The sequence below is a fragment of the Coffea arabica genome, chromosome 9e (genome assembly GCF_036785885.1).
Source record: "Coffea arabica cultivar ET-39 chromosome 9e, Coffea Arabica ET-39 HiFi, whole genome shotgun sequence".
NCBI lineage: Eukaryota > Viridiplantae > Streptophyta > Magnoliopsida > Gentianales > Rubiaceae > Coffea > Coffea arabica.
In genome coordinates, this window is record NC_092327.1 from 37,687,099 (window position 1) to 37,714,440 (window position 27,342).

The 27,342-nt window shown below is 35.0% G+C and overlaps 2 protein-coding genes and 3 long non-coding RNA genes across 5 annotated transcripts; 2 read left to right on the top strand and 3 right to left on the bottom strand.

Moving 5' to 3' along the window:
* Nucleotides 1-151: 151 nt before the first annotated feature.
* Nucleotides 152-2,885, bottom strand: LOC113709272 (uncharacterized). Its single transcript, XR_003452636.2, has 4 exons — nucleotides 2,662-2,885; nucleotides 2,333-2,359; nucleotides 2,104-2,140; nucleotides 152-1,196 (listed from the first exon to the last, which is right to left on the bottom strand). It is a non-coding gene; the product is annotated as an uncharacterized lncRNA (long non-coding RNA).
* A 1,215-nt stretch (nucleotides 2,886-4,100) lies between these two features.
* On the top strand, nucleotides 4,101-15,272 carry LOC140004422 (uncharacterized). Its single transcript, XM_072065814.1, has 5 exons — nucleotides 4,101-4,116; nucleotides 5,083-5,231; nucleotides 12,201-13,545; nucleotides 14,209-14,331; nucleotides 15,042-15,272. Exons 1-3 carry the CDS (start codon nucleotides 4,101-4,103, stop codon nucleotides 13,098-13,100), a joined length of 1,065 nt encoding a protein of 354 aa, XP_071921915.1. The 3' UTR covers nucleotides 13,101-13,545; nucleotides 14,209-14,331; nucleotides 15,042-15,272.
* On the bottom strand, nucleotides 9,785-10,154 carry LOC140014502 (uncharacterized). The gene is made up of 3 exons (XR_011821269.1): nucleotides 10,081-10,154; nucleotides 9,948-10,010; nucleotides 9,785-9,849 (listed from the first exon to the last, which is right to left on the bottom strand). It is a non-coding gene; the product is annotated as an uncharacterized lncRNA (long non-coding RNA).
* A 216-nt stretch (nucleotides 15,273-15,488) lies between the features above and the next one.
* Nucleotides 15,489-18,125, bottom strand: LOC113709670 (WAT1-related protein At1g43650). The gene is made up of 7 exons (XM_027232492.2): nucleotides 17,502-18,125; nucleotides 17,326-17,391; nucleotides 17,077-17,193; nucleotides 16,754-16,988; nucleotides 16,504-16,662; nucleotides 16,023-16,174; nucleotides 15,489-15,937 (listed from the first exon to the last, which is right to left on the bottom strand). Exons 1-7 carry the CDS (start codon nucleotides 17,705-17,707, stop codon nucleotides 15,730-15,732), a joined length of 1,143 nt encoding a protein of 380 aa, XP_027088293.1. The 5' UTR covers nucleotides 17,708-18,125; the 3' UTR covers nucleotides 15,489-15,729.
* Nucleotides 18,126-20,420: 2,295 nt separating this feature from the next.
* LOC140014498 (uncharacterized) lies at nucleotides 20,421-23,378 on the top strand. The gene is made up of 2 exons (XR_011821262.1): nucleotides 20,421-22,388; nucleotides 22,604-23,378. It is a non-coding gene; the product is annotated as an uncharacterized lncRNA (long non-coding RNA).
* The last annotated feature ends 3,964 nt before the right edge of the window (nucleotides 23,379-27,342 follow it).

The window sequence follows — 27,342 nt, forward strand, 5'->3', positions numbered from 1 at the left end:
GGATCACCGCGCTATGCGCGGTGTTTAATTGTAGAGTCTGCTCCATGATGCCCAGTAGTGTATAATGAAAGATAAATAACAAAATAATTAACAGAAAAGTCACATTGAAATTGGCTCTGTGAATGTAAATTTCAATCTTGTCCAAAGGAAATAAGACATAGAACTAAAGTTATATTGATCCAAAAGTACATTAGTAATGTAAATTTCAATCATGTTTGGAGGAAAACAAGATATACAATAAAAGTTACATTGATCCAAAAGTACTCTAGTACCTATACTTTGAACAGCTAACTATACTCTTGTTTCGTAGTGCTTTTTGGACACCTCAAATTCTCAAATAACTTCTTCTGCCAGAAGGTTTTCGCCACAAAATACTCCAATATCAACATGCAATCAACAATACTCCAATGAAACTAAGAGACTAAACTTCGCCTGTAATCCTTAGTTCTGATCAAGTCAGATACAAGAAGAAAAAGAACTTCCAGAGAACATTGTGCAAGTTTCTAGTCTGGGGAATTGAAAAGTTAAAACATATATGAAATAAATGTAGAAAGCAATTACGGAGAACCAGAAAAAAAAAATCCCAAGGGAAAAAGGAACAGTTAAAATTCATTAAAAAAAACAGCTGACAAAACCAGAAAAAAAGGGAAAGGGAAAAGAATTTAGATTTTCATCAAAGCAAAATTATTATCAGAATTTGCTGATGGCAGTCAAGCATTATCCTACATCCATGATAATCCCATCAAATGAGAACTTATTAAAACAAACCACTATGATTGCATACTCTATCCAAACACATTGCCATTTAGGCATTTTATTTGTCTCCAACAATTTCAGCCACATGGTTAATAATCTTCTATGCCATGTATGCCTTGAATATCAAGAAATTGACTGGCAAATAGTGAGACAACGAATTCAGAAAATGTGAAAGAAAAGAAAAAATGAACTACATGAAGAAGATTTTTCACATTTAGCTATTTATGAAAGATCAAAAAAATTTGAAAGAAAGGAAAAATCTGCTTTCACTGTGCATGTTGACAAAATTATATATCTTAGATTAAACAATCAAATCTAAACATGTTACCTCTTGCTGTTCAATTCGAACCCATTTTGAGTGGCGTAAATAAATCTTAAAGCTTCTAGCAGAATTACCATCACCAATGCTTCAAGCTTCATCACGATCCACTTCAATTAACCTAAAAAGGAATAATATTAAATAGGTTAGTCGAGCAAAAACACAACTTGAAAACAAAAACAAAACCATTTCTTATACAGATACAGAAATATAAAAGGTTATTTAAAGTTTTTAAACAAAATGACAATTCACTTCCCCAATTCTAAAATGTGCTCAGAATCTAGTAGCTAAGAAGTCTTATTCTTGGGCAAACGTCTTTTTACCTAGAAAAACTAAAACCATTTAAATTAAGGACCATTATGTAACGTTCATGTTCTTCAATTGGTGTTCTTTGACATAAATAGAATGAAACACTTGTTCTATTTTTTCCTTATGAAAGAAACAGAAATGATACATAGATATAGTTTTAAGAATAATTAAACATAAACATTTTTTATTGCATAAGACATTTTGCTCTTGTTTAAAAAAAAATTTCTTCCATCCCTCCCAAATTAACATTCTTCGCTCTCTCCTACCTTCCTTGAAGAAAAACTCAATTAACTGAATGCTTATCAGTGAATTACCACAATAAACATAACACATCAGTACTACTATCACTCATTATATCCACCTACTATCAATATCACCAATTTATTAAAAAATTCTCTAGACTAAGCACCGAAAATAATGCAATTATATTAAAAATTTCTCTAGACTAACACATCAGCACTACTACCACTCAATATATCCACCTATTATCAATATCACCAATTTATTAAAAATTTCTCTAGACTGAGCACTGAAATTAATGCAATTAATCGAATAATTAACCAAAACCTCAGCTACTCTATCCACCAAATTTAAACATTTCAACGGGTGAAAAATAATTTCTATCAATAGAGATAGACAGAAAACTGCAAGCATTCTAAATATAAGGACTGTAACCTCATGGAGTATAGCATTTTGAAACCAAAAGGATAAGAAGATACCTTAGAAGAAACAACACAACCAATATAATAGAATCTCCTGCAAAGCAAGTTCATGCATCAAACATCCAAAAAAAAAAAATCAAAGAACCGTTAGAAGCAACCCAAAATAAGGATCCATAGTAACTGCGAATAAGGGGGGAAAAATATCATCAACTTAACATAAAAACTTAAAAGGACTCGGAAAGAAATATAGACATTAACATTTGAAAAAGAACCAAAGAATCCATACCTTTACATTTCGTTGTAACTCTCAACTCTGGAATCCAAGGCAGAATAATCCAAAAAAATGAACAAAATTAAATCAAATAGATAAAAACACCAAGGGTGTAACACTCGAAAAGGAAAACTAACAAAGAACAGTATAAGAAAAATATAGTCAATATTTTAGGCACAAAGTTTTGTACAATTGTAAAATCCGAATGTTTGGTTATTGGTTTTGCGGGAAAAGAGATATACAAAGGACAAATTATTGCTGATGATGACAAGAAAATAAAGAGCTGAACAAGGGGAAAAAAACCCACAATAATAAACTGAAAAATAAACATTTGAAAAAAATACCATGATAGCATCTATGGAAGTGCATAATTGAGCTTTCTCTTCATCATTTTACTTTATTCACCTCTTCTTGGTTCTAACGATAAGAGTTTTGAGAGAATTATCGGTGGAGAATGGAAGAGGAGCAGTTCTGATCAGAGAAGAAAAAAGAAAGGAAGTGGTCATAGCCTCATAGGACTCCTCGAGCCACTCGATTGATAAGAGTAGATAGGTGAGCTGTCGATTTCTAATGGAAGCAGCAGGACAACAGATGACATAAGCAGCAGCAACTCTTGCATTACTTTCCAAATAGTCCCCGAGTAATGAGTTGGGGGCCAAAAAAACCAAAAGAAACAAAGCAAAGCCAACCAAAGCCATGTGGGACCAGAATTTAGTTGCAGACTTCCAAGCCAGACGTCCAAGCAAAACAAAGAAAAGAAACAATCGGCTGGACGACCAATTCACGCGAGCGAATTCACACGAAGCAGACGACCACCAATCGGCCAATGGAAGCTCGCCACATCAGCAATCAGAACTCAATTGAAAAGCTCTCCATTCCCGCATAGACTAGATATGTTAAAGATTTAGTGGAACAACGTCATTTCTTATTCTCTTGATACACACAGTAATTGATTGTTGAGCTTAGATTACTGCGCTGCTTAAATATGAATAGTCACTCATAAATGGTGTTTATTCTGTCTTCACTTTTTATTTTTACGCTCTCTGCTTAAAGAACAGAATCGATTTTCTTCCTGTTTCGATAAATTTTCGATGTTCAATAAGAGAATACTTTTGTAGCTTCCTCTCTAAATGCTTATACACATTCTAGTTACTAGGGGTTGCTTCCCACGCAAGGCGTGGGAGCTTTAGACCTGTTAGTAAGCTCTCTGCCATGCAAAAGCAATAGATATTAGTTAATAAGAGGAGTTAAGTGTTGATAGATAAGATGCTTATTTACTGATACAAGACAAATAGGAGCAGAGAGGTTTAACAAGTATATAAAATGATATTAGAGTTAGGAAATATTGTGAAGATGTAATTTTTTTGTTTTCTTTTATTTCTTTTATTTATCTGAAAAGGTAAATTGTAAATTCAGAAGGTATGGAGTTGAAATAATCACAAAACACATGCTTTTTGGTCTTGGGTTGTAGGTCCTCTTTCGACAGAAGAAATCAGAATTAAATCACTAACCCTTAATTTCAAGTAAACCTCAAAAGTCGCAACTCTTGAAGCCACCCAAGGAACTAATAATCTAACTCCAACCCCCCCTCCCAAATGATCGAAGTGGGATTTTTTTGGAAAGATCAGAAAAGTCACTGCTACTAAAGGTGTACTAACCCCCATGACACTCAGAAACTCCTTTATACTTTCTTTTTCTTTCAACAGAAGAAATCAGAATTAAATTACTAATTCTTAATTCCAGATAAATCTCAAAAGCGGGCAACTCAGGGTCGTGGGTAGGGATGGCAATGGGGGCGGGTGCCCGCGGGCAACCGCCCCGCGGGGGGCTCTCGGGGCGGGGGATGGGGCGGGGGGTGGGGCGGGGGCGGGGGGGAATTTTTTCCCCCCGCTTAGAAACGGGGCGGGGGGCGGGGGAGTATACCCCCGCCCCATCCCCCGCCCCGCCCCCCGCAAAACAAAAAAAAGTATATATATAATTATATATAACATGTAAGTTAATTAGTTATAAACTTATGATAATGATATTATTAGTTAGATGTATTATATAATGTATATTAGTTTATGTAATATAATTGATATTATCAATTATATGAATAATTCTACATGTCTACTAATAGAATTTATTAATTAGTTATACTAAATTTACTAATATATTTATACTAAATTTCTAATTACACTTAATAGAATAACACTTTTTTCTCAAAAAAAACCACAAACACAATAATGAATTAGTGATTGCATTTGTACTAAAAGTGAAAACTTGACTATTTTAGTTATATTTATTTCATCATATTGGATTGTATTCAAACAACTTCTGTTTGATTGTTTTTATGAGTTTCAATTGCAAAATTACAATGAATAATAATTTGGTGATGTGTTGATATTTTAGTACTTGATTATTTATTAAAATTTAATTATAATAAAATTATATAATAAAATTTTATTAACCCCGCGGGTGCCCCCGCGGGGGAAGTGGGGCGGGGGCGGGGCGGGGGGAGCAGGAGGCGGGGGACGGGGCGGGGGACGGGGGGAACTAATAGGCAACGGGGCGGGGGATGGGGGAGGGGTCCCCCGCCCCAACCCCGCCCCGTTGCCATCCCTAGTCGTGGGTCCTCAGTTTGCAAATAATTTGCGCATCTAATATCTTGGTTTCACTACGCTTCACTTCAGAGTTCAGAGCTTCTTTGCTCTGCATATATAGAAATTCGGTCATATGTACGAGAGAGCGAGCGGGGAACAGAGAAATAGAGTGACAATGGTGAGGATATTATCCATGGCGTCGTCGATTAAACCTTCGCTGTCCTGATTTAGGTCTGCGGCAGCTGCAGGGCTTCCTTCTCGCTTCGCTGTACCCTTCTGTTCGTGTTTCCAGAATTCTTGTCGCCCTCTCAGCTTATTGCATCTTGGCAGTGGTAATATTTTCAGTATGATTTAATTTGATTAATTTTTTCTGTTCAAATTCTGTGTTTTTTGTGCGGCGGGTAGCCGAGGGGTGGGAAATTCATCCCTTTCATTTCTTGGTCGATACTTTGGCCGAGGGGTCAATTTTGTTATCTTATGGATGATTTCTAAGGAATAGGGTTTGAAAATAGGGAAAATTGAAATCTGATTGGAAATAGATGAAGCCATATTTGAGCCGTGACCAGACCATCTTTCTAATCTTTTTGGCTGAACTGAGGCGAACCCAAATGACGCTTAACCCATATTGTCACTTCTCATGAACGTGAATATTGGAGCCATCCCACTCTGGTTCACGACAGCCATGTCTGTTCGTTTTTTGCACACATCTATGTCTGGTGTCCGCTGTGTGTAGTGTGTGCAGGGGAGACCGGGCAAGGGAGAAATGAGAAGAGGGGAGTGTGAGAAAGGTGAGAGAAAAAGAACATGGCTGATAGATCCACAGACAACATGGGGTAATAATTCACAACAGTGAGTTACAACTCTCAACTGGGAATCTTGAACCAAAGATAATAGGTTTTTTTTTTGGGGTGAGTGGAGCTGAAGAGCAAAGGTAATAGTTAATTACAGGGAAAATACATTACTTGCAAACTAATGGTGAGCTTTATAACGTTTGTGCCATGATAAAAACGTTTAAAATAAAAATTAGGCACTACCGTGGATCTGCCAATCACATAATAATCTGTGAGTAATGCCTGTAATAATTGAAAAACTTTGAACGTATGATAGATCTATTGTGACTGAATGTCAAATGAAAATGGTGTGTTTTTTTCATTCTTGATTACAGAAGTAGATAAAAAATGATGGAATATAACTCTGCTTTGTCTTTTTGTTTCTCATGATAGCTGAAGTGCTAGAGCATAAGCTAAGGAAGTATATGAGCAGATTCCAGTACCAAGATTGGCTAAAAATAGTAAGAACAACAACTGCAGTTACTTTGTTATGTTTTGTCTTTCAAAGCAATTTATGCATCTCGTTCATAGCATCCTCATGCTTAACCAGAATAATTTTTTCCAATTACCTGAATGCATTAACAGTGGAATCACTCAGGTCATTGTTATAAAAGCTTCTTCATGAATAAAATCAATTACATCTGATGTTAAAGGCTTCAGCAATAACATGTGTATTTTAAGGTTAGCAACTCAATTAGATGAATTATTGAATCTGTGCATATTCATTGATTCTTGTAGAAGGCTAGAAAAAGTTAAGAGCAAAGACATAATATGAAAACTTGTTTGGAGAAGTAAAGGTTTGGTGTCAAATTTTTATAGTCCAGAACATAAACCATAAGTGCGTGCTAAGCCTGAACGTAAGAGAAACAAACTAAATGCCAAAACTGCTGTTTGCCTAACATCGTTGCTTAATTCTGATGCAGCAAAATGTAAACCAAGACTAAGGTAGGTACTATGCTGAATAACCTGTAGGAGATGATTTTTAAAAAAAAAGTAGAAAAGTGGAAACATAAAAATAAGTACTTCTTTACATAATGCAATAAGACAAATACCAATGTTTATGTTTCTGAATATGGGCTGCCACCACCACCAGCCTCATTCTGTGACAAGGAGCCATTAGTGATTTTCGTTGTTGTAGATGGCCGCTGTCAATAAGTTGTAGTGCTGTTGTGCTAAACTTAGTCCAATTTGTAGCTCTGGTGAGCTAGTTGTGACAGTTTAAACAAATACAAAATGTTAGATAGAGATAACTACTTTTATCATTATGCAGCATATAAAACAATGAGGAAAGTAGGTGCACAGTAGCATGTTTGAACTGGTCCATTTCAGGCCTATTTCACAATTGGCCCAAACTCACTATTAAACACAATATACACATTATTACATACAAAACATACACTTTTAATGTAACCTTTAATGGATCAGATTCTAACTGGATCAAGCCAAATGACACCCAGGCTCTACTCATGTTTAAATCGAGTCTTACTGATTCAATCATACTTTTCTCAAGTTGAATAGGCCGAACTCATGCCAGTTAGACCTATTGATAGTCCTAATCATACATATTATGGTAGGTATTATATTATATATTTTAGTGCATATTATAGTATAATTTGTACTTAAAATTATATGTATGGATGGATGTGGTGTGTACTTAAAATTTGTACTTAAAAAGTGTATGTTTGTGCAACATTGTCGAATGCAAAAAAAACTTTATATGCTAAGAAACATCAACTGACACAAAATGCATCACTAAACAACTTAATATTTTTCAATGACTACAAGATGTTTTGAGTCCTCTCCATCATAGAATCAGTATTCTCAGTAACGCACCATATTGTCATAGTTGTTTATCATACAATGAAATATATGAGCATCAAAAACTTGATATCCGTTCCTATGATTGTGCTATGATATCAAAAACTTGATATCAAACTTTAACTTTTAAACAAAGCACCATATTTTACAAATGTTTTGAAAACTAACTTGACTCTCAATTCCTTTTCCTCCTTGTAAGTTTTGGAATTTCCCCTTGAATAAAAAAATTTTCCCCTCGTAAATATGGAATGTAAAGTAGTTAATGTGGGATTTGGAGAAACAGCCTCTGATTTAATTCTGAAAACTGAACTTTGTTCATGTGAAAAAGTTACTGAGCATACAAAATTTGAAATTGAGAATGCTTGCTATTTGCTATTTGTCTTTGATATGTTTTTCATTGTAATCAAATTTGATTTACTAAATGTGATTGAGTGATCGTACTCAGATCTTATTTTGAACTAACTAACCATGTTTTTAAACTATTATGCACATCTTATCTTGTGCTAACTAAAATATTATTTCTGATCTTAACAGATTGCTTTATTGTGTTGAGAATTATGAAATGCAATCTAATATGCAAAAAGCTAACAATTAGTCAAATGTTTCAAAGAAATCTAGTAAACTGGGAAAGCATCTTGGGAAGAAAAGAAAAGAAATAGGAAAAATGTCTTACTTATTATAACTATATAAGAATTGCAATGTCAACTGTATGGAAGTCTTCGAGACAGCATCCCTTTTATTTTTGATAACTTTGTAGCATAAATAGTTTCCTTCAGAATTTTGATTACCCTCTGTTATCTGAATATCTTTCTTGGGACTGGAAAGTTAGTCCCTCATTTTCAAAAGATAAGCTTGGTGTTCATTCTCTACAAGGTCAAATGCTATTTGAAATCCCAATAAACCATCATTCTTACTTTTTGCTCTTAAGAGTTTCTCAAATACAGCAGCAATGTCTTGTGGTCTATCCAAAAACATGAGAAGCTGACATATGCTTAAATAATTAGCTGACCTATGCATTAAAGTAGTTGAGGTTAGAATTTCTGAAGTTTTGACATCTGATACACTTGGACCAGCATTTTCTAGAATTAGGAATAAGGTTTATAAGAATGAATTGGATAGTAGATATAATCACATCACGTTGATATTCTCTAGAGCTGGCAAAATTGTGAGAGACATGATTACAATAGTATATGGTTACTTGAATGTTGTCACTTCTTGTAAGTGCTTGCTGAAGCTTATTAAATCTTTGGTATTTTATGCTTATTCTACAGGGAGGTCAAAAAATGAGATAATGAGAAAAATTTGAAATGTATAGTATAATGTAATGTTTCAGAAATTTACGTACTTATCAAGCATCCTTTCAATAATGACTTGATCTTGCATCTATCTTTGCTACTTTATTGACTCAGCAGCCTTAGTTTTGAGGTCAGGACGTTTGTCTATAGCTTTAGCTGAGACAAAAGTATATAATAGAAAATAAAGTAAGACGTGCATGGCATGGTTAAAAAGAAATGCATAGTTAAGTTATGTAATACCAGTGCTACTTTATAGTGCAAAATCAGTATTTATCTAACCATGATTTATTTTCTTATAGATGCAATACATAGAAATACTTAACAAATTTAGAAGGCAGAATTCAACAATAACATGCTACCTAGAATAGTCCGGACATAATCTGAATCTTCTGATACATTGAATAGAAGGTCAACTGCAAGGAATCACAACAATGAGTGATTTAGTTTATTCAAATAACAAAAGACCTGAGAGGGGAGATAGAGATTTGTTATAAATAATGAACACATATGAAAGCAAAAGGAACTTATGCTTCCTATTCTTCAAATGCATTTTATATAACCTGATAAAATGAATGCTAAAATATTAATGAAGGAGATGAGCAGTCTGTAGAAGTGGGCTTTAAAACAAAAACTTCCAACAAAAAGCATCTTTGAATCTTTGAGGGCAGCAATGTAGGTAGTTGCCTCTGAGTCTCATCAAAGTTCTCATCTTTATATACATTTTCACTGCAAAAACGATAAAGACTTAGTAATCAATTTTCTGAACATACAATTACAAGAATGAGTAATGTTAATATATAATGAATTTTCTGAACATATGACTACAAGAATCAGTAATAAGGGCAGATGAAATGTATGAACACTAATCTCTGTTTTTTGCTGATAAGGACATATAAGTTTTGCAACATTTTCAGATACATTTTAGTTATACATACCTTTTGGATGATTTTTTATGACATTAGAGACATTGGTTTCCACTGGCTGAGGCTGTACTGTCATTGATATACCTGATTAGGTAAATAAAAAAGTGTAAGAACATAAATCAAATTCAGTGACCAACCAACACTGAGCAAATATTTGTAAAAATAGTATTAAGGGGTTAAACCTGCAAGATTATCAACTGTTTCATGCAAGAAATTAGAGCAGCTATCGCATATAGGAGGATCACCTACCAGATAAAAACAAAGAAATTGTTATATGAAACATAGAGTGATAAATATGATTATAACAAGAAATACCTGACACATTTAGTTTATTGATTCTTCCGCATTTATAGTTGGACGAATTTTTTGATGAAGAACCTAGAAGAGCAAAAAAAAATACAGAATTAAGGTAAACATAGAATACAGAATTACTTGTGTAAACATAGAAGACAGAATTAATTTGTGTAGGCAAACCTTGTTCAAATGTCGAAAATACAGAATCATGCTTTTTCAGCTTGCCTTTTGATTTACCATTGGTTTTGCACAGAGAATTACTTTTGACAGCAATAGATTGTTGCAGATTAGTCTCTTTGTTTCTATTCTGTTGCAGAAGTTGTTTAACAGCAATACTCTGTTGGTTATTGTGCTCATTGTTTTGCTGTACGTCACACCCAACTGGAAGTTCTATACCTGATATACAAGATTTTCATAATTCACATTGCTTATAGAAGATTTTTTTCCTCTTTATTTATGAAGAAAGTAATTTAGAAGCATAAGTCAGTGATTGAAAAAGAGGTGCATGGCATTGACGGGCCGGATAATATGGAATCTTAGTGGGAAAAACAAATGCGTATGCTGATATATATTTATATGCATTATGCACGTTTACTATTTTACGTCAGCTTGGTTTTTTTTTTTTTTGGGAAAAACATCAGCTTAGTTGTTAACTTGACAAGAATGTCAACATTAAATGCCATTAATTAATTAAAGCATGAAATCATATAGAAAAGTGAAGCAGGAACAGTTTTAAATTTCAACACCTCTGCTAGCTGTATTAACATTTCAAGTACTGCTCAGTTAGTATTATATTTTTTGTATGCTACAATCCAGATTAGTAGTGTGATTGTAGTTTGTCTTACTGATGGTTAGTTCTTATAATATATTTTTTGTTGGGGAGCAATTTGTTATCGGTTACTCGATCTATGTTTTTCTCGTGAGCAGGTTTCTCATAAGAAAATTCTTAAGTATTGCATGCATGAGAAGCACCTTTATTCACTACGTTATTGTTCTTTTATTTCAGACGATGCATTACTGCTTTCTGCTACATACAAAAACACAATATAAAGGCAAAACTGAATTAGATACCATCAGTTTGCTGTTGATTCATAGAAGACGTGGATGCAGCAGCTTTCCTTCCTCTCCTCTTTTGATAAGCTTCTCTTTGTTTAGCTCTACGAGCTTCTTTTTCTTCCACTGATAAGGAAGCATATTTTTCTCTTAATCTTCGGTTGCGAACAATGTTCTTATTCGTTGAATGTGCAAGTGCATCAGTTGAAGCCATGGTTTACAGTTTATAGCATGAATAAAGGAAGCATAAACGAAGCAGAAGGTAGTAGGATAAAGCAAAAAGTTGTGGGCTTATACAAATAGCTACGGAACATGAATACATGAAGCAATTTTCCAATTTCCAACACCAAAAGTAAAAGCTATTGTAAAATGACACTGTTAGACATGAGTTGAAAATATATAGTCCATTCAATGAATATTTTGAGGGACAAAAATGTAATTAAACAAGAGAAAATGAGCTGGCTGATAGATATAAACATCACATCTCATTAATGCTTCTTGTAAATGCTGCAAAACAGTCATTGTTCCACTAACATTCGGCTAAGCCTTGCAAGAAGCAACAACCAGTTCTAATAGCTACAAGAAAAAGAACAGCCAAAAGGCTTGGAGGACAAAAATAGCCCTGAAGAGAGCAAACGAATTGTAATGAACACTAACCCTCCAAACGTCTTAGCTCCAAGAAAAAGAACAACCAAAAGGCTGTAAGGACAAAAATGGCCCTGAAGAGAGCAGATGAAATTGCAATGAACAGGAACCCTCCAAACGTCTTCTTATAAGATATAAAGATATATGTTGCATGAGTCTTGTCATATTAAGGTTATGTGCAGTTATTCCATGTTTATGCAATTATGATGTTTTGGTATTTATTTCTCACTCATGTAAAATTGATTGCATAAGAAAGGCTGGATAGGGTTGCGCAAATTAACCAGCAAGATGTCTGTTGTGAATTGCATTCGTGTAGAGTATATTATTTCAGCCCTTTTATTAATAAAATCTCTTTTGCTCAAACAGGCCGCATTATACATATGGTAATTTTGACATGTATTAGAGCCATCAAGGACTTTTATTTTGCTACTTCCTCTTTTCAGAATTTGAGGTATCACAGTTGCAGCAGTGAAATTAAAAAGATTATAGTCTCCCAGTTTTCCAGCCACCAAAGAAAGTATAGCACCGCCAATGGCGTCCTTTCTCCCAAAGTACTTCCTGATGAAGCATATCCTATTCTTCAATCCAGTGCTCTTCAGCACTGGTTCAAGAATTGGCAAGAATTGAGGAAGCATAAATTGACAGCAAGTACTTTTAGTGGGGCTATTGGTTTTTGGCCTAAAAGAAGAGTCCAGCTATGGTTGGAGAAGATTGGGGCAATAGAACCATTTTCTGGTAATTTGGCTACATGTTGGAGTAACATCAAGGAAGAGGAAGCTCTTGAAAGATATAAGCTAATAACAGGGAACACTGTATGCTTTCCTGATTTTCAAGTTTATAGGAAAACCAACCATGAAGAAGATGACTGGCTTGCAGCTTCTCCAGATGGGCTAGTTGAGAGCCTTATTTATGGTTTGCCCTCTAGAGGGGTTCTGGAGGTCAAATGCCCTTTTTATGATGGGGATATGACTAAAGCTTTCCCATGGCAGCGGATCCCTCTCCACTATATTCCACAAGCTCAAGGTTTAATGGAGATACTGGACCGAGACTGGATGGACATGTATGTATGGACTGTTAAAGGAAGTAGTCTCTTTCGGATGTATCGAGATCCAGAATACTGGGATGCTCTTAAGATAGCTTTATCTGATTTTTGGTGGAAGCACGTTCATCCGGCAAGGGAATTGTACACAAATTCAGCAATCTCAAATCCGCTTTTTGAGTTAAGATCATTTAGGCCTGCACCAAGGCATGAATTATGTAGCTTTTTAGTTTATGAGAGTAAAAGGATCGTTGATAATTCCGGGTTAATAATGCGTGAGATTCATGGAAAATTGGTAGACTAATCCATCTTGAGACCAACATGGGTCACTGTAATTAGATTTAGAAACAGAAGACGGATTGGTTTTATCTGTTCAAAATGAAAACTGAGGTAAGTCTTTCCAGGGGTGTGAAGTTGATTGGCTTGGTCAGGATGAGGCAAATAGAAGCTGCTTTTCTATAGGAGGTTTACCACAAAAAAGCTTCTTCATAAGACCTGATATAATCACTTTTGGTTCAGAGGAATAAGTTCTTGAGTTCTTCAATTGCATCATGCGATTGGGGATTGCTTTCATTCCCAAGATTTAGCATTATATATTTCTATGCATGCGGTTGGTGACTATGGGCTTTGTGAGAACTTCAGTTAGATCAGATCTCTTATACTGACTACCAAGAAATCAGCATTGTCTGAAGGCTGGTAAATGGGTTTTGAGCTAAATCTTCAAACAATTGATAAGAAGTTGAAAAAGGGTAAACTCCCTCCCTCCCTCCCTTTGCTACTGCTTCCAAATTGTCTGTTCTCTCACAATTTCATCCTTCTTATTTTCATTATTTAATTTTGTATGTGTTAATGGCACCTGTTCACATCTTGATTCAAGTACAGGTCTGCCATAAGCAGAGAGTTGGGTTTCACTTTGATGTACTTTTTGCTGTTTGGGTTCTTTTTCCTTTCTTGCTGTTTGGGGCTTATTGTTTGGGAATTGAATGGAGATCAAGAATGTTGTATGTGCCATTTTAGTTTCGGGTTAGGATTTGACTTTTGAGTTGCAAATCATGAAACAACTAATTTAATTATTGTGGAGGTCTAGTAGTAGTGCCCTGATTAAACTTGAAGCTGATGAATGCCCTAATTAAATTGATGAGTATAACAAACAATTACCAAGTGCCTGAATCACAACATATACATTCGTGACCATAACACAATTACTGACTCGATATGAATCATTTGCAAGTCTGATTTTATTATTGGCTGTTGTCTCGTCTCTCTATTGGAAATTGTGGTCGTCAAATATTTCTTTTGCATTAGTTGTCAGGTATTCATTTTTCTCACATAGAATACAGACACTCAGTATGTAACATCATCCTGATTTGTTCCACAAGAGTACCTTTTGCTCATGTATTTCTCGCTGCCAGGTATCCTTTTCCATGCAGAACGAATGAACAAGTATTCCATGTCTCCAGACATAACAATAGAAGCATCCTGATCTGCTCATTTTCCAAGATCTGATAATTTCCTGATGCTGGGACTAAGGACAGGTAATCTCTTCAACTTGTAAGTTCCAGGAAAATTTAGAATGGTTTTTGGTTGGCAATTTATGACATCACTTTTTCTGTTGAATCTGCTTTTGCATTTTTTGTTCCTTTACTACTACTGGAGATCTAGGATATACATTATAAAGTATGCCTGACCTTGGCAAATGTGATGGCTGCCAGCATTATGTGATGGTCTCTACAACTTGTTTGCCAGGCTAGCTAGGTAGAGAGTTCTACAACCTTTTGTCACATTTAAGCATTTAGGCCCCGCCAGGAATATGGACTGCACTTTTTTTTCCACCCCTTTTTGTCCTTCAAAACAGGTGGCAAAGCTGTTTGGCGGCAATCTTAAATCATCATCTTCTGGAGACAAGGATATATAGTAGATGGAAAAGATACCATTACGCTCTTTAAAATTCTTCTCAAGCATATAAGCATCTGTGGAAATCTTCAATTCCTACTATATGTAGTTTCTACATCTTTACATGTTGTTTGGCATTTTCTACTTTTAAGTGATAAGTACTGCATTTCCAACAAGATAAAAATGGCTTCTCTGGAAATGACTTGACAGACTTTGTAAGACTTCACTTGTTAGTTTTATATTTGTTGAAATGGTTCCAACTTCCATCGTTTTGAGGCGTAGTTGCGAGATTTCCTTCCTTGGTAGCTATAACTATAGTATCTTGTTAATTCCAAAATTTTTGTTGATACAGAGGATGTGCTGCTGTTGACTTATTGGCTGCATTATTAGCATTTTCGGGAAAGTTTTTGTTGCACTTCTCTGAAGAAGCCTGAATTTTGCTTAGGCAGGATTACAGTTAGACCAAACAAATCAAAGAACTCTTGCTGGCTTGCATTATGCAACGGGTTCCAGATTTATGTTCTCTTTGACTTGTTCTTCCTCACGTGTTAATATATTCTCTCTCTGTTCTTGTGTAGCAAAATATACTGAAGACAAGTAACCAGCTACATAGCCCCGGTGCCCAAGGAACTCTATGGTATTATACGTATAGGGTTAAAACCAGGAAATCTGAGACGATGCAGTTTGTGCCTGGAATAATTGCTATTACTACTGCTGACAACCACCAGCATCTTTCACCAAGAAAATTCCAAAAAAGAAAGGACCAAAAGAAAAAAAAAAAAAAAAAAAAAAAGCAAGCTACGGTCAAACTTTTAACTTTTAAATGATACTCCTAGCTGCATGTTTTCTGGCTTTCCGTTTTCCCACATCAAAGGGAGATTTAAAGTGGTTTCTAGATGCATATCTTAGAAGGGGATGAGTCCTCTCATTTTTCCCTGATCAATTCTGGAATATAAATTATGCTTTATCGATCTACTGAAGAGGCTGTTCTTCTTGATACAAAAAGCATAATAAGCGTATGCTGGCTCCAAAACGAATGGTTACTGACATGTAATGGACTCTAGTGTCTTCTCCCCTTTCGCTTCTTCCTCTCTCGCTTCTTCGTCTTCTTCTTCTTCTTCTTTCTCTTTCTGACCTGTTTCTAGACCTGCTGCTTCGTGTTTCTCGCTTGCTTCTAGACTTGCTTCTTTGTGTTTTCCCCATAAAACGCTGTAAAGACCAACGACCAGCAACAGAATACCGCAGGCACTACAGTGAAATGACATTTACATAAAAGTAAGAACAGAAAAAATGAAGCTGTGATATTATGTAATCAAATGGTAGAACGACAAACCTTCCCCAGTGTAGAGTTTCCTTGAATATAAGAGCTGAGAAAATGGCTGTTATTAGAAGTGCAAGTGGACTGAACATGGCTGTAAATACAGGGCCTTTGATCTGAACTACCCAGATTTGCAGCCAGTAACTAACTGCTGTGACAACTATTCCCTGCAATGTTGGAATTAATTAAAGTTCAACAAGTCACAAATTCCTGGCACGTTTTAGTTCATGGTGAAGGGTGTGTGCAAGAAATCATAGCAGAGTGGGGTAAGGTGATTTGCTGGACGGGGTGAAGGGAAGATTTGAACATAATCCCTCAAAAATAGAGCATTAAAAATTAAGCAGCTATGCCTGATTAAATCCTAGAACTTGCTATTCTTATTACAGTTAACTCCAAAGCAGAAAATGGCCCCCTGATTTTGATTCCAGAGTTGAAGTTGCAGTTGCATCAAATGTTAAGTTGACGAACAAAGCCGAAATGGATTCAGTAAACATACACAATAGAGTACAGAGAGGAGATTAACGTTCCATCCTAGTTTCCATGCTTCTGCTTTCCTCTCATGGCCGACGGCCCATGCTGCTGACAGTATGCTACTGAAAAAAATTTGGAGAGCTGTGAGACGTAGTTTAGCTGGATATTCCTTGATAACTGCACCCTGGCAAATAAATGAATTACTTGTTAGAAACTCCCAATAGCCTCATTTCTGACTTCGAAGAAAAGGTATGGAGAAAATGTTTTGGATAGACCTGCATTATGAGCCATACAGACCATGTAAAGTTGGCTAAGAGCATGAGCAGAGAACCCTTTATCCAGTCTTCTTTTGAGTAACTCTTAGAATCGTTGTGGGAGATGCTGCTGTGAACAGATGAATACAAAGGTGGTCCTTTATAAAACGTAAACACTAGAGCCCCGGAAAGGCCTACTGCAGACCCCAAGATCTTGGCTATCCCATGACGTTGCTGAATTGAGATTTTCTCAATCCTGAAATGATCAGAATGAATGATCACCAATTCAGTTAGTAAGCTGATGAGATTAATACCATTTGATTTTTGAATGGAACTGGCCATACCTTAAGCAAACAGCAAGGATGAAAGTAATGGCAGGAATTGTGTTTGTGATGGCTGTAGCAAACGTGGCAGAAACATAGTTCAGGGCAAAATAGTAGAGATTCAAGCTCATGGTGATCCTGGAATTTAGCATGCAGAAGCATCATTAGGAAATTACAACCCTTGAAGAACGAAAAGAGCTAAGATTTCATTAAAGCAATACAACCGTAAAGTTCCCTAATACACTACTGTTATTTAAAGGAACCACATACCCGCACAAAGAAGTCAAAAATATCTTGCCCAGTAGGATATATGTCAATGAAGCAGAATTCGTTTTTCTGATTCAGAAGAGGAACGCGGATTATTTTCAGGGAAAAACTTTATGGTCTAATCACCAGTTGCAATGCCTACATAGAGGAACTGAAGAGGAAAGAACCTTTGACATTACCTCTCAATGAATACAGCAAAAGGAGCTAAGGCAGCCGTCGCAAATGCTTGCCGATAAACAACAAATATATAAGGGTTCATTCCTTTATTTACTGCTGCCTTGGATAAAAGAGACATCCCCGCATACACAAATTGTATGAAGATCATTACAATATAAGGCTTATTTCTCTCCACGTAAAACTCCCTCATGCCTTGCAGAACCCTCATATTGCTGTCTTTCTAGTATGTTTGGTGGAGGATTCTTGTTGGAAGCACTCTGATATATATATAACACTCTCTCTACTCAGAGTCAGCCAGAAAGATCATTCATACCTGCTCTATACTCTCATGAGTCTTCCACCTAGATCATAGAGTCAAGCACATATGCCTTCACTAATTAGGGACGGACTGAATTGACTGCAACTGGAAATGATGATCCGTCAGGTGCATGGAAACAGCAACATCGACATGATCCCTCCTGACTCTTGAGTCTTTGTCCTGAGTATTTTTGAAGTACTAGTTCAAGAATATTTTCTCTCCATGTAATTTTCTTTCTGGTAGTATGTTTTTAGTTGCCTTCTGTGTTGGAGCCTTGGAGGATTCTTGTTGCAAGCACTCTGATATATATATATATATAGAATACTCTCTCTACTCCCTCTACTAAGAGTCCTCAAGAAAGATCATTCGTACCTGCTCTACCCTCATAAGTCCTCCAGCTAGATCACGGAGTCAAGCATATATGCCTCCATTAATTAGGGACGGACCCAGTTGACGGCAACTTGGAAATGATGGTACGTCGCATGGAAACAGCAACATCGAACACTTTAAATATCTATTGACTCTTTCAGACATGCATAAAATAGGCTTTTTCTTTTTTTAATTTCTTTTGAGCACAACAATATGTGGACTAATTATTCCAGTCAATGCAAATTCAGGAAAAGGAAAATGTAAAAACTGTGTATGTTTTTGAATTATTATTATTATTATTATTTTTTATAAGTGGAAGGTTTTGAATCAAGAAGTCCTACTTACAACCCATGTTTTTGAATTATACATTCAACTAATAGTTTCTATCAAACATGGCTTCAGCATTAATTTACACAGTTTTTCCAAGAAACATGAGGGATAATTCAATTACACTGGATGTCTTAAAATTGAGATATACCCTATTTGATAATCCAATTCAATACTTAATTTTAATGGATTAAGATTTTAACATATTTAGATGCATTTGATAACAAAAAATAGAACATCTAAATTAGTTAAGTGGCACTGAATTTTTTTAGATAAAACTTGTTTCAAAAACTAAGCGATAAACTATTCACTTATCACTTAATGCGAAATAGAGTTAAATGTATCAAAGTTACTATTTAACAGTTCAATAATTTATTGAATTCCAATTTCAGTTTTCATATTTTAATTTTATCAAATGTGAGGCGCTCCAATTGGAATAAGCAGATCTCTAGACAGAACTAAATACAAATAATATGCGGACCACAAAAGTCATGAATAATTGTAGGGACACACAGACAGGGAATTTTCTTAGCTTTCTAAAGTCTAATGCTGTTTCTTTCAACATTCAAAGGACATAGTACTATTTATGGCCCTTACTTGATATAAATATTTGTCTTGCTCATGCACAATTTTCTACCATACATCCTTATTCAAGGCATGACATGCTTTCTACTGTCTTCGTGAACAGCTCATTTATCTGGGACGAAAATTTTAATCAATTAGAATGAAGAAATTCTATCATTTTGTCCTATTAATTGAGAAGAAAGAGAAAAGTAAAAAAAAAAAAAAGAAGAAGTTAATGTAGTAGTCATATATTGCTTGTTTCTTAAATAATTTCTCAAATTGGAGTGACAAATATTCCATCTTTAACTCTTATAATAACGGTCCTTGCTGCAACTCACGTCACGTCATTAGAGTTTGCCAGGCTGCTTGGTCATGCACGATCTTACAAAATTCTTAGCCCTAACCTTATTGAAAGACTCTTTCACTTCCACTCAAAAAGTTACTAATACATTTGGTTTAAGATCTTACAAAATCCTTAGCCTTAACCTATTGAAAGCTCTTCGAACATCCTTAACCTTAACTTATATATTGAAAGATCCACTTTCACTTTGACTCAGAAATTTAGTACGCAGGACACTTCTTTTTTTAAAAAAAAAAATTTCAAATAATTTTTTTTCAGCAAGAAGAGGAGTGAGATTTAAAAAGTAAGAAGAGGTTAAGAGATTTGAAATACACGGCACACGTTAAATTGGCTTAATAGAATAAAATCAATCACTTTTAGTACTTCCTTTTTAACAAAAATTACATCATAGAGCGAACGACTTCACGATACCATAAACCAAATGCCTCAATAAAAGAGAATTAATCATTTTCACTATTTGCTTTTTCAACAAAATTACTATCATAAATTATCTGCTTTATACGGACTATTATTCATGAACCTCACAAGCAAGACAAATAAACTGAAAATTTTGGTCATAGATCGCGTGCCAAAACATTCACCCGAGTAGACACGTACCTGTCGGTCAGCTGGTGCGCCCTCAAAAGCAAATTAGCATTAAACTTTTCATAGTGTACCGAATAATTAGATAAGTCGTGGATCTGGTACTACTCTTGGAAACTTTTTGCCATTGTTGAATATAAATCCAACCGAGCTGAAATCCCGGGTATTAAAAACTCACGTTCTGTTCATCTTCATCGAGTAAGTCAAAAAGATTTGCTGATCTTTCTTCTGTTCCGACGCTGTTGATGGTGATGGTGACGGTCGTCGTCTGCTGTTCCGTAAGGGAAAAGCAATAGCTTTGATCAACGCTGTTGTCCTATGCATAGACTTGGACTCGACTTTGAACTTTAAGGCGACTGACTAAGTAATTTCTACGTTCTACCCTCACCAAGTCACCAACCAAATATGAATATCTGCTTTCGTCAAATACTGTGGTAAAGGAAGGAACAACAGATTTTCAAACCCTTGTATTGTTCACAGCATGATGAACATATCATTGGCACAGGAGAAAGCCGCAGAAATGTGGAATTTTCATTTGTTTAGAGTGCAAGCCCATCTATTTCGGATGCCAAATTTCAGATGATTTCTTTTCAAGATCGTTAATCTGTCTTTCGAACAGAAAACGTTAATCGATTATTTTGATCTTGCTTTCGCCCATGGAATTTGCGTATCACTCAAAGTTTTACGCTCTTGATATGTTAGTTGTTGCGCAGGAAATTGGGCACATATTCATTCTTACATGTACGCCGGAATCAATTCTTGTTGCTAACAGGTACTTCATATATTAGTTGTTACACTTCATATATATATTATATAAGAATATTTCTCTTGCAAAGTTTGCCTTTTCCATCCAAAGCATTCCTAGTGGATTTTACAATTCCCCCCCCCCCCCCCTTCCTCTCTCTCTCTCTACATATATATATATATAAGTAGAAAGTTTTGAATCCAAATCTCCTACTTATAATCCCTCTTCCCTTATTCTATACAAATATATTCTAAGACATTTCTCTGTAAGGTTTTGTTCGTTACATGGTATATTATGGACCTTATGGTAGAAGAGCAATTTGTATACTATGTTTTCAAGATCAAGAATCCATAGTCATAGATAAAACATACATCTCTATTTTGATATATATATATATATATATATATATATACATGTATAAAGAGAGAAAGAATGGTATGGTGTTAATATTTATTTTCCTTTACCCTCACAACAAATTACAAAATGGTACTACCTTGTCCAAGCAGAAAAAGAGATTACAATCACGTACAAGCCTAATAAAACCTCCAATGGCTCCCAATAATTTGCATCTTTTATTTCTTATAATTTTTTCCTCTTTATTTTGTACACACATGAGGTGTGACTTTTTGACTCGTAATTCGCCTATTCAAATGATTTGTCTGACGAACAAATTCCTATTTTCTGGATGAAATATTACTCTACAGAGAGTAGAAATTGCAGAAGATTGTGGCATGCTCTTAACTACTGGATCTATTCAAGCATTTCTCAGTTTCTGGAAGCAAAATTAATCGGTTCAACTGATTATTGGATGCATTTATGCAATTATTTAGTATTGCTTACTAAAACTTAAAAAAGGAATTTCCCTTTCCCTATTACTAATTCAAAAAGCCTTCAGAAACTGGTCAGTCGGACATAACAATCAAAATTATTTCCTTTTTTTTTTGGGTAGAAGGAGAGAACTAAAGGGTTTGGTATTTCGGGACTTGGGTTCGTACCCCTCTCTATTCAACCAATGTTTATTCTTACATTCAAAAGCAAATACAATAAAATTAAAAGACCATGAAAATCATCAATTGTTTTATGGGTTGAACTTTTTGGGGGAGCAAACCAAAAAAAAAAAAAGAAAAAGAAAAATCTCAAGAGAAACGTATAGATTGGCTTGGTAAGGCTCTTCTTTGTGACCTTGAGTACCAAGAGGTGTCCCCTTGAAAATGGATCAAATGCTAGTTTTAGTGGAAGCAATTATGCTAATATATCCGGCCAAGATAGTGATTACAATGACAAAATCAGCGACTGCAGTGGTGACAAAAAAGAACCAAGAGTTTTGGACACGTCCAGCAACTTAGAGACTGGAAAAGAGATGGTTATGACTTGTGAGAATTCAGAAGCTGATGTGGTGTTTCCTGAAGGTCAACGGGGCATCACAAGTTCCATTTGTAGTGGAAAGCATGGCGGAGGAACGCTGCTGGACAACATGGAAGTGGAAGGGTAAGCCGAAGAAGGAGATTGGAGGATTGAAAAGACCAGCATTGAAGAAATTTGGAGCAGAAAAGTCACCCTTGGTAGAGGGCTGCCCTTATTGTGTTAGAGGATCCGAAGCCTGGTTTTATCCACACCATCATCACTGTCAACAATAATATGTGGTAGAGTTTTTAGCCTTTTGGCTGAGTTTGTCAGGAACATAAACTGTTTTTCTTGACAACTAATAAGTTCTTTTCCCGTACCTGAGTTTGCAAGTGATTTACTTAGTCAAATGGAATTAATGGCAAGAATTTTTTCTCGTGGGTGTTTGCTCAGTTGTTTATGTTACCATGCCTTTATATCAGCTGTATTTATATTGTAGTTCATGTTGTTACAGGACAAGAAAAGGAGAGGAAGTAGAAACAATGGAACGCATGTTCTTCCAATGTCCAATTGCCCAAATGGTCTGGAAGATAGCACCAGTAAGATGCGAAGGACTAAGGGATCTCCAAACTAACATGTGGCGATGGTGGGAGGCTGTAGTTCAGACAAGAACGAAGGAACAAGGCATGGAACAAATCAACCTGACAACAAACATCTTATGGTTGATATGGAAAGCAAGAAACAAGTTAGTGTTTGAATAGCAAAAAGGAGAAGCAAGAGACATTGTTATGAAGGCACAACAAGAATGGATTGAATTTGAAGAGGCGACATGACAGGAAACAATGGAGAAACAAGGAGGAGCAGCTCCAAACCAGATGGAACAGAGAAATGTACCATCACAAGAGAGAATCATCAGAATCCATATGGATGCAGCTATAAATGCAAGGATGATCAGAGCAGGGAAAGGAATAATTGCAAGGCATTGGACAGGAAAGATCGTGAGAGCAAAGGGATTAGTATAAAGGAAGAAAAGAGATGCTCTAATGGAAGAAATGTTAACCATTAGAATGGCACTCCAAATGACAAGAAAAGCAGGTTAAAGGAAAATTGCAATCCTATCAAACTGCAAAACACTCATTGACCAAATTAGTAACAACAATGTGCAGGATGGACATCTAGCAACCATTTTGGAGCCTAGAAGACATTGGTGAATCAACACAAGGTTTTGACCAATGCATAATTTCTTTTGTATCTAGAACAGTTAATGTAGCAAGTCATATGTTAGCACATTTTGCAACAAAACTAGTTAATGACGTAGAATGGGTAAATGATTTCGCAATTTGGCTAATAGAAGTAGCTAGGAAGGATGAGAGGGTAATTGCCCCTTTTTGTAATTAATTATTGTTCTTTTAAGTGTTAATATATATATATATATATATATATATATATATATATATATATATATATATATATATTAATATTTTCGTTTGTTGAAAAAAAAATTACTCTTGTGGGGTAGAAACTCGGGGTAGAAGGCAAGCTATAATAGTTGAACTCTTGTGTTGAACAGCTAATACAAATTTCGACCTTGATCACGTTTTCACAGTTAAAACAGTTCCATCTTTGGGAAAGTGTTACTAAAAAGAAAGACTTACGTTTTAATGCTTTCTTCTTTAGTGTAATTATACTTGTGGTCTGGCTTTTAGAAACTCGGGGACAAAATGATGAAAGTATACGCATTCAAAAAGTTTCGACTAGTGACATGCATGTTCAGTTTAGTAACCCTCCGCAAGTTGCAACGTAAAAAATTCGAAAGAGCATGATTATTGTTGGAATAGTTCGTACAATGAAAACAAAATACACAATTGTGACTTCAATGTACAATTAAATAACGAAAACGTACAAATGAGACTTTAGGTGTACAAAATAACTTTGGACAAAGCAAAGCAAAATTGTAAACTGATCTAGAATTACTTCCAAGCATTCGAATTTTCAATCCATGTATTTGTTTATTTAGTAATTGCAGAAAATTTTTATTTTTTATTTTAGGGGTAAAAGCAATCTATAATGGTGAAACTTTTTGTGTTGATCAATTTAAACCAATTTCGTCCTTCGTGTTTTCATAATCACTCCAATTCCATCTCGAAAAAACATTCTATGATTACTTCTTTAGCTTGATCTTCCCTTCCAGTGCTTTCTTCTTTAGCTTGATTACTTGTCCTCTTGGCTTAATTATGATAACCTTTGCCAGCTGAAAATATAGCATCGAGAATCCACCAGCAAATGATTTTTGAGATCTATGATTACTCAACCTTAGTTAGTACTTAACTCCATTTGCCAGGAGTACTAGGACCTAAACTCCGTGATCAATCAATCAGTTAAGTACGTAGATTCATCCTTCCAAGATGAAGCCATTTTGTTGTAACTAGGATTGTAAACGAATCAACGTGCTCGCAAGTTGCTCGCGAGCAGTTCGAGTCCGAACTCAATTCGAGTTCGATCAATATTGAGTTCAAGTTGAGTTTGAACCGACCAAATCGAAATCGAGCTTGAACTCGAGTTTAAAGATATTCAGTTCGTTAGCTCGCGAGCCGATTCGATTATATATCCTTATACTATATAAGAATGAGTTTAGGGCAAAGATTTCAACCGCAAGGGTGGGGTTATTTTGGGAATCCTTAATATTATGCATTAGCTTAAAAGTTTTATGTACAACTTAACGAAGCTTGTATTTGGATATGTTTACTGAAATGATCCCATTTAATACATTTAAAGTTCTCATTGATGATCCATCTGGGTATTGATGGAATGTGTTATGAGTGTGCAACCGTTTTTGTATGTTGTACAACCTACATATGCTTGTGTGTTGGTGTAATTACTGAAATATCCCTTAACTACCAATAATTCCCAATTTTAATACATTTAAAGTTGTCATTGATGAGCCACCTAGGTATTGATGGAATGTGTTATGAGTGTGCAATCGTTTTTGCATTTTGTACAATCCATGTATGCTTGTGTGCTGGTGTAATTACCGGAATATCTCTTAGCTACCAATTCCTTATACTGTATAAGAATGAGTTTTAGTCAAAGAGGGCTTTGAATTTCAACCGTATGGGTAGGGGCATTTTGGAAATATGAAATAATATGTAGCTTTTTTAAAGCTTTTGGTACAACTTATAGCAGCATGTGTTTGGGTATGTTTACAGAGATATTCTCATATTTATACATTTAAAGTTTATATGGTAGGTACAACACAAACTACAACTTATGGTGAATTCTTTTGTCATACATTTCCAGAAATGGGGTTGTGTCTTTTTATGGGTATTTTGGAAATGTATGATTATTTTGGTTGTCTTTTTAGTTGTGGGTATAAGTGATAATAGCTTTTGTGTGGTTGTAATTATTTAAACGTCCTTAGTCTCTAATTAAATTGGAGAGAATGTGGTTTAGTAGGTAATTAGTGAAAGAAATTAATGAGAGAGGGGTATTTTAGGAATGTGAGTTTGTTGTACTGGTCTTTTTAGTGAGTTGCAAATTAAAGGTTGGAGAACATTGATTTGATGTAACTGATTAGACTTCTAGACTTCTTAGCTGGCTAAATTCCATTCACTGCAAAGGTTTACTACAAATGATTTATTAGACACAATTATTAGGGATAATTGCACGAAGTTGGCTAGATAGGTGTTACTATTCAAATTCTGCTGCTTCAACTTCATGTATTTTGGTTTAAGGTCTAATTTAAAAGATTGTCTTTTTAGCTATCTTTACCACTCCCAACCATTCTAGAACCAGGATGGTTAAGACAAAATTAATGCTAATTATTAAAAAACTTATAGCATCAAGTGTTGGCCATCAATTCATCCCCTTTTCTTAGTTTTTGGGTTTGCTCAACAAAGGTATTGTTGTCTGGAACCATCTTTCATCCATTTGAAAACAAATCATAACAATCAATTGACTTAGCTTTTTGAATTTTTTTTTTTTGCTTTACTTGTATTTGTGGTAGGAACAGGATTCATTGGAAGTGTGTTACATCTCCTAATCAGAATCTCCAAGCCAAGGTATGTTGAAACTGTATTTTTTACATTGAAATTTGTCATAATTTGCAAATAACCTATGATACATGTATAACTGCTTTTTGTGCACATGTTAATATATTTAATTGGGTAATACTAATGCATTAACAATGTCAACCTCATGTGTGTGAGGAAAAGTTTTGCAGGGAACATTTGGAATAAGGTAACCAAAAGTTTATTCTTTCTGCTAAATCTTTTAAATTCTTTTGATATACATGTTGTTAGTTCTGGAATTGATTTTGGTGTTAGTGCGTATTTAGTGATACTGATTTGGTTTGGTGATAAAGTTCGTTCATTTATGTATTTGGTTATATATATGATTGTCCTATTTCTAGGAATATTTGATCCATTTGGTGGTAGTTTGACCTTTGTACTGCTGATTTGCTATGGTGATAAAGTTGATTCATTTATGCGATCATGTGATAATTGATTTTGGTAGTTTGATCTGCTGCTATAAAACTTATAGCTTATCTTAATCTTATGTTTGATAATATGTTTATTTTCTCTTATATTCTGCTAAACTTATAGTAATCGAGTAGTCTATAGTGGTTGAATAGAATTCGTTAAAGCTTTCATTCCTAACTACCTTAACAAAACATTAGAATTCAACCTAAATTTAGATACATACTTCATCAGTATTGCACCACAAATTATGCCACATAAATAGTTCCAAAATTCGATTGAAGTTGGAGTTGTTTTATCACCAATTGACTGAAACTATAGCAAATTTAGTACTACTAAAAAATTAAATGGACAAACATATTCTTATCATTTGAAGATCCTTGTAAATACTTTATTACAATTTTAACAAAAACAAAGCTCCCAAAGTAGTTTAAAAAGGATCTTAATTTATACAAGTTAATAACTTCAATTTCTAAGAATTTGTAAAATCTTTGCCTACTTAATTTATTAGCTATTGCACCAAATGCAATGATTGTTAGATGTTATCATATAGTAGCATTTGACAAAATTGACCAAACTCATTCTTATATAATATAAGGACATCTAGGTATTTTTGGAATGAGGGATTATTTTGCAATCGTTAGTGCATTGGGTACAACTTATATGAGCATATGTGTTGGTGTAATTATTGAAATGGTGTCATAGTGCAATTAAAATAAAGAGATGTTGCAGCTATTCATTTAACTGTCTGAAACAACTCATAATAATACCAATGCAT